The sequence below is a fragment of the Manduca sexta genome, chromosome 27 (genome assembly GCF_014839805.1).
Source record: "Manduca sexta isolate Smith_Timp_Sample1 chromosome 27, JHU_Msex_v1.0, whole genome shotgun sequence".
Lineage (NCBI taxonomy): Eukaryota > Metazoa > Arthropoda > Insecta > Lepidoptera > Sphingidae > Manduca > Manduca sexta.
Genome location: NC_051141.1, coordinates 12,336,631 through 12,348,973, shown reverse-complemented (window position 1 = coordinate 12,348,973; position 12,343 = coordinate 12,336,631). Strand labels below are relative to the sequence as shown.

Sequence of the window (12,343 nt, the reverse complement as noted above, 5' to 3'; positions counted from 1 at the left end):
TAACATTTACACAAAAAAGCGAGGGAGTAATTATTACCGGCAACAAGTGGCCTTTTATATTTATATGCATTTTATCATTTATGATGTGCGGAATTAAATAATTGTACTTATATTTTCCTAGACATGTTTGCTGCAGTTTTAATATATGCACATGGTTCAACACCCGAACATAGGCACGCTGTGCAAGCAATGTATAAATAATTAAAGCAATAATTCAAAATCAGCACCAAATTTAACAGACTTGTTAACCATATGATTGAAAACTACCGTCATATTTAATTTATTAAATATTTATTGCAACTGAATAAGGAACCGAGCATATTCCTCGCTTGATAGTAAGCGACACGACTGCCCATAAATAGTAGGAACACCAAATAAAGTAAGGCGTCCACTGCACTGAGCTTGGCACCCTGAGACAACATGTTAAATCTCACCCAGTAATTACGTTGACATCAAAGTCCTTCAAATCGAAACTGCTGCTATATACTAAACGATTACTGCAAATTAATTGAAACATATCACCATACTTTAACTAAGGAAAATATATAGAATATTCTAGAAAAATACAAAGTCAATGATATGTAGTGTGAGTAGCCACTCAACTCACTAGTTGCCCACATATTTGCCTAAAATTTACTATGCTCACCCGACATTAGAGTTCACCGTCGCTTGTGCACTAAGGAATAACGCGCACTAAGAATTTTACACCCGCTCGAAACAGACAGAGGTTAGGAAAAAACTGGGTCGAAAAATCAAGACGTCATAAAAGAACAGAAATAAGAAAATATTGCGCGGCTTAAAGTCGTAGTGCGCGATCCCCGTAAACCTAGCCTGTACAAGTAATAATTATACTAACGTCAAATTTATAAAATTACGTGAATACAATAGATTGCTTTATTTGTTAAATTTATTGTTTTACAAAAGATGAAAATACAATGCCTGAAACATTCTATGATTGTGTTTTTTTTTTAAAACACAATACCTAAATATACCACAGTACATTTTATTGCTTATGGACTATTTACAAATTTATTCGCTTTTTGTATTTGTATCGAGTCCATGAGATATTCGATATTGAGCAAATATTTTTTTATTTAATGATAGTTACGCGTTAAAATTATTATTATATATAATTAACAAAAAAATATATATCACGTTATTCTTACAGATTATAAATTATTAAAAAAAAAAATGCATTTCCTATTCGAATACTTGCTAAGTTTGGAGGCATTGCATGTTCCAGCAGTGAAATATGCCATCCTATTGGGAATTCATTTTAAATTACAGTCACCAATATCCATGCAAATCCCAACGGTATTTTACAAGCGCCGTTGACCGCAGCAATTAAACTATAAATAAAAAATTGAAGATCCATAAAAATTGGCTAGCGTAAATTTGCTTTAAGATCGAGCTTTCACGACATACATTACATGGTAGTATGTGAACGCTCACAATATTTATACAACAATGTTTTATCAAACTTGTACCTAAGCCTCCTCAGTGATATCCGCTTCTGCGTTGACCACTTGGCTTTCCTCGTCGTTCGATGGGTCGCTGTTGCGGCTGCATTGGGGCATCAGTCCGTTGTACACACATGTTCCCAGGATGAGCATGCCGAAACCTAACAGTTGCTGCCAGTGGAAAGCTTGCCATCTAACGCCCAGCGACACCATCCATACTACCAAGGTCCTAAAAACAAACATTATCAAGTTATGTGGATAAAGCACACATTTTCACTTAGTATTAAATATTAATTAGCAGAGATTAACTTAGGTGTTTCTTTAAATATTACCTGATTGAATCCAGGACCATTCTTGTGGTTGCAGACATCTCCTTGGTGACGCTGATGCCGCTAAAGTTAAAGAAGGCGATGGATATGATCGTGCCCAATGTTGCCACAAGGATTAGCGGGTTGTTTCCTGAAATTTAACGTTAAATTTGTATTTTGTTTTCAATATTGGTGATGGGTATGGTTTATGCATAAGCACGTTTAGATTGAGATATTTCTATAAAGTGTATGATTCTACGAAATTGTCTGCCACATTCCTAGAAATCCGTTCCAAAAGTCTTGAAATAGCGAAATGAGATGGGTCATGACTAATAAACATGTTTTCTCCCGCAAAAGGGATCTTTGCACATTTAGGTTACATAATTATTCTATTTTGATTAAGACAATAAACAATTGGGAAACAAAAAGTAGAGTTATGATGATCATCGATATTTTCATCTTCATACGAAATATAAATAAAAGGGAAACAAATATCGTGTTTGCTATAATTATGCTGTGTAAAAGTTAGAGTGAAGCTCTTTTGAATAAACCGAATGTACGACCATTCCCTCCACAAACGGTAGCTTATTGTAATGTCTAGAATCTAGAAAATTAATTGTGAGTGCGCTGGACACAGACAATTAACCAACTTTGTATGCAATTAAACCGACAAAAGCATATGTGTGACATGGCTCAATGAACTACATAAAAAATGAAAAATTTGATTCTTTTAATTTAAGTCCCTCTGGGGAAATAATATTTAATCTTTCCGCAATTGCAAATACTGGCTATCAATATTTACTGAGGACAATATAAACAGACATTACATATGAACATTTACTGTATAATTCATTAGGGTTTATAACATTATTTTTTTTGTATATGCGGGTGAATTGTCGGTACACAATATATCCCCAGGTAAGGGACGACGGCTGTACGGTATTTAAAAAAAATTGTTTGACCAAGTATTCAGCTGTCCACTTGCAAAAATCCACTACAATGTTGAGTGGGACACACTTTTTCAAGCATGTTGCTTTACCAAATTGGTTTTTCGGGTTGGCTGACTGTCGGAAATGGACCTTCTCGCTGTATTTACTATTTATGACAAAATAAAAAATAAAGTTAGAAACTATCCACAATAAGTTACATTCACTCACCGATCTGTATAAGGCCATCAACTATATCCTCCACAGTGCCCCTGGGGTTGTTGTCGAAGTGCGGCGGAGCCGGCACCCAGTAGAAGATCACCAGCAGTACGGACAGCATTGAGAAACCGAACACGCCTTCCCAGCCGACTGCTTGCAACGGAGGGATGTTCAACACTGGAGATTATTAAAAAATAATTGTATAAGTTCAATTTATATTAAAAAGTGTTAGTTAAACACCAATACAGTGAAAACCGGTTATAACGACATTGAAGAAGCGATCTAATTTGTACGTTATATTCTATAGTAGCTATAAACGATACTCTGTTTTAACCGACTTCAAAAAAGAAGGAGGTTCTCAATTCGACCGTGTTTTTTATTCTATACATGTAATTCCCGTGACCGTATTTTATAACCAAAGTCGCTGTAACTAGTTTCTATTGTATAAAAAATAAAATATGAAAAAAAACGAAGTCAGTGATTTGAAGGCACCAGCAGTAATATAGAAAACGGATAACTTCAAATATTCTTTCAATACGGAATTTGCTCATATACTCAATCCATACAATGGGCTAGTTTTATTTCTTGAGATTTTTTTTTATATAGCATAGTGCGGTAAATGTTAGTAAGTAATCTAAAACTACTTTGGTCGGGTTAGACCTTAGCCATTGAAAAAGGACTTCCAAATCTTTAAATGTCAAATAAAAAATTACAAACTACATCGAAATCTACCTGTGAAGCAATCACTTTAGTGACGTAATGATAAAAGATAATATTGAACCTGTCACATATTTTTCTTCGTACACCATCTGACAAGCCGAGATGACTTGTGCGAGAATGATCAGTAGGTCCCCTGTGATGAGACTGTTCCTTCCCTTGGACTCGCCGGAGGGGTACATGGCGTCTGTCACACCAACTATGAACAGGCCCATGACGATGCACACTGTGTAGAAATACAAAATATATATATATATATATATATATATATATATATATATATATATATATATATATATATATATTTTTATTATTATTACACAAAAATAAAAAACTTACACAATAGTAGCATCCATCAAAGCACAGAGGTTTACACTAGAGCTGATATGAATTTACAACTGTATCGATACATAACTATTGGTACTTAGTATAATATACATAAACTGTAACAATCATTTCTTAAAGGGAGGACAAAATCTGTATACTATTTTAATTACACCAAATATACGTAAACTTATTGATTGTTAAAAAAGAAAGTTTTCAGCATACAATTATTATTTAATTATACCAGCCCTCTATTATAATATATACATTCCACTGCTGGCAGCCGGCCAGAACCAGGGACCCAAGGGCCTGAGAGGACTACTACATGTAAGTTTGTGACCTTATTCCAGGCAGACAATACATGTCTTTGAAGTTCTTATACAATATAACCACAACTAAAATCTTATCCACTGCACAATCCCAACGCCAGCTAAAAACTCCACAATTTCAAGTGTTAATCCAGGACATAGTCTACCTATCTGCTAAATTTGACCTTTCTGTTATCTTTATGTTTACTTGTAACAAACATGCAACCATATTTAGAAACTTTCGCATTTATAATATTAGTAAGTAGGATTTTCCTCAGGTATGTAATGGATATGTAGGTTCCTTTGCAATGATTTCTTTAGTTGTTAAAGCAAGCGATAGTTGACATAGAACACACAATAAACATTAAATAGACGAAGAGTGGCTTGGATTTTGAACTTGCACTTGTTACTTTACTGTTACTTCATCAAAATAGATATAATATTTGGGGCATTGAACTACCGTCTATTGTCTATAGTAATATAGGCTATTCTTGAATAGGATAGTTGCTTACATTATACTTTATAAACAGCAAACATGCACCTAACCCAAGGCGAATTTTTTAAACATCCAGTTTGGCTAGGTATGTAAAAAAAGAGTTCAAAGTTCAAATTTACTAGTCGTCAACACTGCTGTTGAGTTAACGCAGTGAACGTAATTTAACACTAGATTGACGCCTGCATACTTTTGTCGTAATCGTTCACACAGTACAATCATGTGGAATACAATAAGCATAAATATTATATTTTTATTCAGTTGTTAGATATCTGTTGATGATTCATAAACAATGTATGCAATAGTTCATTTTATACAAGTATCTAACAATTGCGTGAACTTGCAATTACTCATAAATTCATTAAATGAATGTGATTGATATTTTATTATTACAACTGTAACATTGAAAAAAATAACATAGTGTTAGTGGTAATCACTATGAATCTATATATATAAAAGAAAGTGGTGTTAGTTACACTATTTATAACTCAAGAACGGATAAACCGATTTGGCTGAAAATTGGTGGAGAGGTAGCTTAGAACCAGGAGACGGACATAGGATACTTTTTATCCCGTTCCCACGGGAACGGGACGTGACATAAGACGTGGTATAAGAAATCAAAATTTGGTATGGAGATAGTATTAGACCCTGGGAAGGTTATAGGCTACTATCCCGGGAAAATATATAGTGGTACTTTTATCCCGGAAAACTCCTACACGCGGGCGAAACCATGAGCAAAAGCTAGTTAATAATAAAGCAAAAATTATACATAATTATATTATTGCATTAAATTGTAAATCCTGAATAAAACAAGATCCACAAAAATATTGTCTTATACTTATATATATTTGTATTAAATATTATCTCTAAAGCGTATTGTATTACACTATACAGGTGTACTGTTTTATTTTCATGAATAATAAGGATGTGCTCCTATGCATCGTCAAAATTATGAGAACGCCTAGTTAGCACACGGCTGGTACACGTGACCGGTGCAATAACTGACACGGCACGAAGTCGACACCCATAGTACCATGTTTTAATCTATCTCTATTTATCTATTATACATAATATAAAGCTGAAGTGTTTGCTAGTTTGTACGCGCTTATCACAGGAACTACTAGTTCGGATTAAAAATTCAGAGGTGTGAATGCCTTTTGTTTTGAACTTGCGCATATTACTGAACTAAGAAAAAAAACGAACTGGATTCAAAAATATTGTATTAAGTGAAATCTCTTAAACCTAGATATAAAATAATAATATAATTGAATATACAATTTCGAAAAGGGCACATGGCATAAATACAATATCTAGATCAATATAGAGAAATGTATATATTATAATAACAAATAACAACAAAACATCTGTATTTTTTTATTGTCAATTGAACCCAAATTCTAATCCAAAAATAAATTTCTATTTTTTTACACTACTTATGAATATTTCCATTTCCTAAACTTTATACATTTTTGTAAATGTCCCGTTTTCGAAATCGCATATTCAATTAAACTCATTTGTTTTATTAAAACGAGCGGAATCCAACCTATATAGTTACAATAAGGGATGCATGTTGCCCTTATGGCAACACATATTATTATTTATCTATATTGTTACAAGCGTGGTAATGGTAAACACCCTATACCATCTATAATAAAATCAATAATCGCACAGCCACTCGATTTCGTATTTAGTGTGGAAATATCTGCATCTTTCATAATGAACTGAGTGTCAATGTTAATAACAGTGATTTTATATTTTGATATCTGTTGCTTCTCGCAATGTGGTAGCTAAGCGCTGGGCTTCGAATACAACTAAGGTTTAATCCTCCAACCCGCGACATATCGACCGTGTAGTGTTTTGATAACAGACGTGTTGACATGGTGCTTGTTGTGAACGGATATGAATGTTTTGGCATGCATACTTTGTTTATCATATCGTTTATACTTTAGTCCATAGGACAACTCAGTTATTTGTTGCGCTTACGCATTATCAATAAGTAGGAGGTCTGATACGGAAATTAATTATAATCATTGCTTTCTATTCTCATTAAAGTTATAAATTTAAATCAATAATTCATGGATCGCAAGCATCTCTCAAGGGTCTCTGACCACTGGGGAGTTGAACTTTTATAAAACTTTCTTGGTTAAAAAAAGGTTCTCACCTATTCCCATGGTCTCCCTTCTGATAATTTGCCGATCGCAGAATGTCATAGAAAGTATAGCGACGAATACGATGATGGAGCCGCGGAACATTTGGAAGCTGCTAACGTAAGTCAGCGTGAGACCGATGTACATTATCGACGTGCCGATCTGTCAGAGAGAACACTTATTAACAAGAATTTAAGGACGACATATTAAGTTTTCATTACATTTAGTCTTTAATAACATATATGTATATATCGGTGAAAAAGTCAAATTCAATTAGAAAACAGAATTTGACTATCCATTTTCAAATCCGAAAACCAGTTATTGTGTTATGATTGTATTACATATTCATACTGTGGATATAATATATAGTTTGATTATCGGGTAAATGTTTCTACAAAAGTTTTGTTTCAGATTGTAGATTTTCAAAATTCATAAATGGTTATAAGCAATAAAATGTTGTAAATGAATTAACCTTTTCACTTATATACATAGGTAGGTATATCATTATTATATTATATACATTTTACGGTTATTTACATGACAGAAATTTTGTTCCATGACAATACTGAAATAATGGCGGCATATAATATTTTTTTTATACTCCTTATTAAATTAATATTATGTCATTCATTTTAATACTTTAGAAGAAAATATTAGGTATTAAGTATCTACTAAGTTTATCTTAGATTGTTTTATGTTAGGTTCGTTAATATTCTATTATATATGTTGGTGCATGGAAACATATTCTAAAGATTCAAGCAAAATTAACATTTCCCGCAACTCGGTAAAGTACAAAATTGACTGAAACAGCAATGGCGACTATGTTACGATGACCTTTTCCCGATACAATTATCGCATCTTGTATTCGTAATTGGGTAATATTTAATAATATATTTACTATTGCAGTAAACTTTCATTAGAATCGACAATAGTTTTTACTTAATCACATACAAATTTTACAAAAACAGAATAGGAGGGCGGGCCTATTCCGTTTCAGCGGTGAATCCGTTTTTTGCTAGACGTTTAAGTCGAAGGACAGGTTTGCAACCTGTCGTTTACTATCTAGTAACATTTTAGGAGTAAATGTCAAAAAGATCTACAACTTATTTTTAATGAAATTGTGAATGTAAGGAACAAATGCTCAAGGGGAAGAGTGTTAAAGGGTCATAGTGAACACTGAATATTTGCAATTTTTAAAAGAAATTGAAATAGATTTTTTTTGCATAATTACGGACCACATATAAAGCAATGACCACACTGAATCTAATGGCATTATAATAATTGCAAATAATCCTGAAAAGCACAGCTTGTGTAACCTGCCGTATTACATTGATTCAAAAGCAGTATTAATACATTTAAAACTTGATTTTATTTAACGTCTACTTAGTACTTTTAAGTATAGCAATAATAGGTAAATGTTAACTGTGGCAATGTTAGCATTAATTAATAATCTTAACATAAACAAAATTATGTCTTTTTTTATTTAATTTTAACCTAAATTCGCTTTGCGTATATATAAAAGAAACGCATTATTAAATATTATTTTATTTTTTCTTACCAAATCAAACATGGCTGCTGGCATCAAGATGAATGGATTGAAATATTGGTTCCCATTTGTAAGGCTATGTCCTGTGTTTCTTGTGTTCCAAACCACCAGCTTGAATACTAATAGACAAAGCATCTCGCCCAGAAACATACAGGCAGTCTGTTAGAAAGATTAAATATTAAAAAGAATTATCACCTATCTACCTCATTATAGCATCAATATCAAAAAAACAATGATGAATTTGCACTTCACATTATTTGTTTTGTTATTGAGGAAGATAGGTATTTCAAACATATTTAATAAACTATTCAATTTTATCACACCTACTATTTAAGTATTTGATAATAGTAACTAGATCACTATTATTTTATTCAGAAATATGAAATATTATCTAATATCAATCAATCATACTAACCTGGAGGAAGGGATGTGAGAAACTTCTCACATTACCATCAGAGCCTTTTGAGTTCAAAGAATCAGCCCATTTGGTACTTAATGAGTTGATGGACCCAGTTACCACCATCATCAGAGCCAAGAATCGTTGATACGGAGTAAATGCCATTCTGTAAGAGAAAACTGTTACCTAAAAAATATGTATAAAATAGAATTTTTCATTTTCTAATTTAAAATTTTAGTTTAAGTATGTTCTTAATTTTACATTGCTAGGTAGTGAAAGGTTTACAGAGACTACATAATATTAGTCAGTATATTAGTGGGTTAATAAAAACAAAACTAATTTGAATGTATACCATGGCTGTACTCAAGTTAGAGACAGCCCAAATGAAATATAAAATTTAAAATCAATATGCTTGGACTCTAGCAGGCAAGGCTATAAAGATCATTAGCAAATTACAATTAATAATGTTAAAATATTTAATATTATGGATTATAATTGGTTTTAATCTGGGTGAGGATTTCATTCATATACCAAATCAGTGTTTTTTTGGAGTCATCAACATATTTTGCTTGTGGCTTTGCCCTCGTGAAAGACCCTTTCTCACTACAAAAGACCCTAGAACATTGATACAGTGCCAGCATTTCTAATTGAAAATTCCATTATTTTCCATGGGAGCAAATTACTGGGATAAAAATTAGCCTATGTGTCCATCAAGAACAGTGTACCCTCATGCCAAATTTTAAAATGTTTACATCTAACCAATATCCAAATATTTTCTAAATTTGCATATATAATTGTAGTAACAAGTGCACTCATAATATTAGTACAGTGTTAGGTTTTAGTATTTATCTCCTGTACACGGACTGCAGTATTAACATGACCCTGAATGCAGAGATTGAATAATGGCACTGTATTCATCAATTTACTGACACTTATTCAATTTATGCATGATATTGGTGAGAATCTATTGATAGGAAGGACTATACTGAAGCAAGATAATGATAAATTTTATTTAGCAAAACAACATTTATCATTATCTTCACTTTTAATAACTGATCATAATAAGCCCTACATTGTAACCAAATATAATTGAGGAAACAGATATGCTGCATTTTATTCTGCTTTGTAATGTTGGACATGAAATTGAAACAAAATTTTGTAAAATTTGTTGTTATACTTTAATGATGTCTCCACAATTTCATTGGTGATTTTGCTAATGTCGAGTAAGTAGATGTTAAAATACTAATATATATTATATTAATAGGTACATAACCAAAGACAAATTGTTTCATTTCATGGTTGAATTAACTAATATAATGCCACATTTTCATTTAAAGGGTATGGAGCACAAACGTATTAATTTGTTTCTAGCAAAGCCACAATAATAATTTCTTGGCTAAATTAAATGACATAGATAATAAGTATCCGATATGTAAAAAATATGTTTTAATGACAAAATATAGCTGAAAAACAGCATGAAAGCATTGAGACTTTATTTTATTTTATTTGGTTGGCTCATGGTTATCAATAACCAACAATAAAGAACAAACAAATACCATATTAAGAAAGTTTTATATATATAGCAATTTACATTTTTTACTTGACATTATGTTGTTCTGTATAAAACTTATATTACATGTACCTACCCACCTATTACTTTGACACCAATATATTACAGATTATATGTGAAGTTTATTTTTGTTGTCAAATAAGATCAAAATTATGTTAGATGATGTTTATACCATTGCAAACTTGTTACCATATTATTTATTAGTAGTTAACTAAACCTAATGATCTCTAAATATTTGCATGTATGTAGGTAGATATTAATATATGTGTTGGAGGTAGTATTTAGAAAATAAAACTTTTTGGAATTTGTTTTGGTCCATAGTGCATGCTTTTAAATATTAGTGTCTTATCAAGCCTTTGTTTGGATCATAAAATATTTTTGAATTTTGTGCTTACTTGTATCTTCTTCAAATTGCCAATGTTTTAACGATTGGCAAACGGATCCCGAAGTTTGAAATTCCACCTATTCTATCCAGGGGGAGACAGCTCAAACTTTAACGAGAATTATAATACAGATGGAAAAGGCAGCTTCTAAATCGACAACTGCTAATTGCTAGCCAAAGTGAAATGAGAATTTTAATTTGTAATATATGTCAGTAATGGCAGGTCAGGTCAGGGTTACCAATTCTTAAAAATAATTATCCCTAATGCTATGTCAAAAATCCCCTAAAAACAGAATATTGGCAAAAATATGTTTTCTTCTTGCTCCTACTTCTCAAGTATAGATTTAGATATAGAAAATACTTAAAATTGTATGGTATAAATACTATGGGAGATATGTTTATAATTTACTTTTTTAAGATGGGAACACCTCATAAAAAGACCAGCGGAATTGGCCAATGAAATACAGGTAACTATCAATGATAAAAGAGTATACACAATAATCGATATGGTCACGTGACATGCGACACTTTGAATGCATAAAATGACGCCGACTCCGCCCCTTACAATAGTGATATCCTAGTACCGAAAACTTTGTATCGACATCGATGAATTAAAAGAGATAAATGAACCAAAAAAAAAAATTACATATGAATGTGCAGGCAAGTACAGGTTTAAAAATGTATCATTATATTCTTTTTTCAATATTTTTTTTTTATTATACAGGGAAGTTTTGGAGTTGGGGCAGTAAAAGAACCTTATATCTTAAACGTTGTGGCTATTAGATTTTTTTTCTTAGGAGATTGACTATCATTTTTGAATATATTCACAGATCGAATACAAAAGGGGTTAAATTCTACCATAATAAAAATATAAGACAAACTGAAACTGATTTATAAGTAACAATTGTTAAAGACAGCAGTACCTGTTGCGACAAACATCCAGTTGTGTTAAAATTACTTAATTTTTTACATTTGTATGTCACACTATTCCTTGCTAAACAATTAGCTTATAGATTAGGATATTTAATACATGAAAAATGGAATAAGATAGCATAGCCAGAAATTATTTGGTTGGTATTATTTTATAATAAGTTGTTATGCTCTTTGATCGAGAAACATAACTAAGTATGTCTCAGCAAAACTAAAATCAATGAGCGTAAAGATGGTGGTTAAGATAATCTATTATTATGATTATTGGTAATAACAACAATATATTTATATATCTATTTCTGTGCATGCAAAGGTTGCTTGACACATTAGACCGCCAATTTTGTAAAAATATATCTTACATTTCATCTTTATGTTGTTTTTTTTATGTTTCATTGGTTATGCAATAACAATTCTATTATTATTTATAGCAATCTAATAAAGTAATATTAATATTAGGTGAGGTAAGTATATTAATCATTACTATTTTATTTACGGGGAATATTGTTGAAAAATAGTTATATTTGACTCGCGGTACTTTTAACGTGTGATTTTTGCAATTCTTCTCTAAATGTAAAGAACGAATGCCACAAACTTATTTTAGTCCATTGAAATGTTA

General features: G+C 31.6%; 1 protein-coding gene across 2 annotated transcripts; it reads right to left on the bottom strand.

Annotated features, from left to right (window-relative positions):
• Positions 1-112: 112 nt before the first annotated feature.
• Positions 113-11,013, bottom strand: LOC115445023 (solute carrier family 35 member F6). 2 transcript variants are annotated; one of them, XM_037443820.1, is made up of 9 exons: positions 10,811-11,013; positions 8,864-9,011; positions 8,461-8,607; positions 6,917-7,064; positions 3,695-3,856; positions 2,926-3,090; positions 1,793-1,919; positions 1,488-1,689; positions 113-1,349 (listed from the first exon to the last, which is right to left on the bottom strand). In XM_037443820.1, exons 2-8 carry the CDS (start codon positions 9,008-9,010, stop codon positions 1,488-1,490), a joined length of 1,098 nt encoding a protein of 365 aa, XP_037299717.1. In that variant the 5' UTR covers position 9,011; positions 10,811-11,013; the 3' UTR covers positions 113-1,349. The 2 variants fall into 2 exon arrangements, with proteins under 2 accessions (XP_037299717.1, XP_030026933.1); XM_030171073.2 differs by having other exon boundaries at positions 113-1,689; positions 8,864-9,031; positions 10,811-11,007.
• Between the last annotated feature and the right edge of the window lie 1,330 nt (positions 11,014-12,343).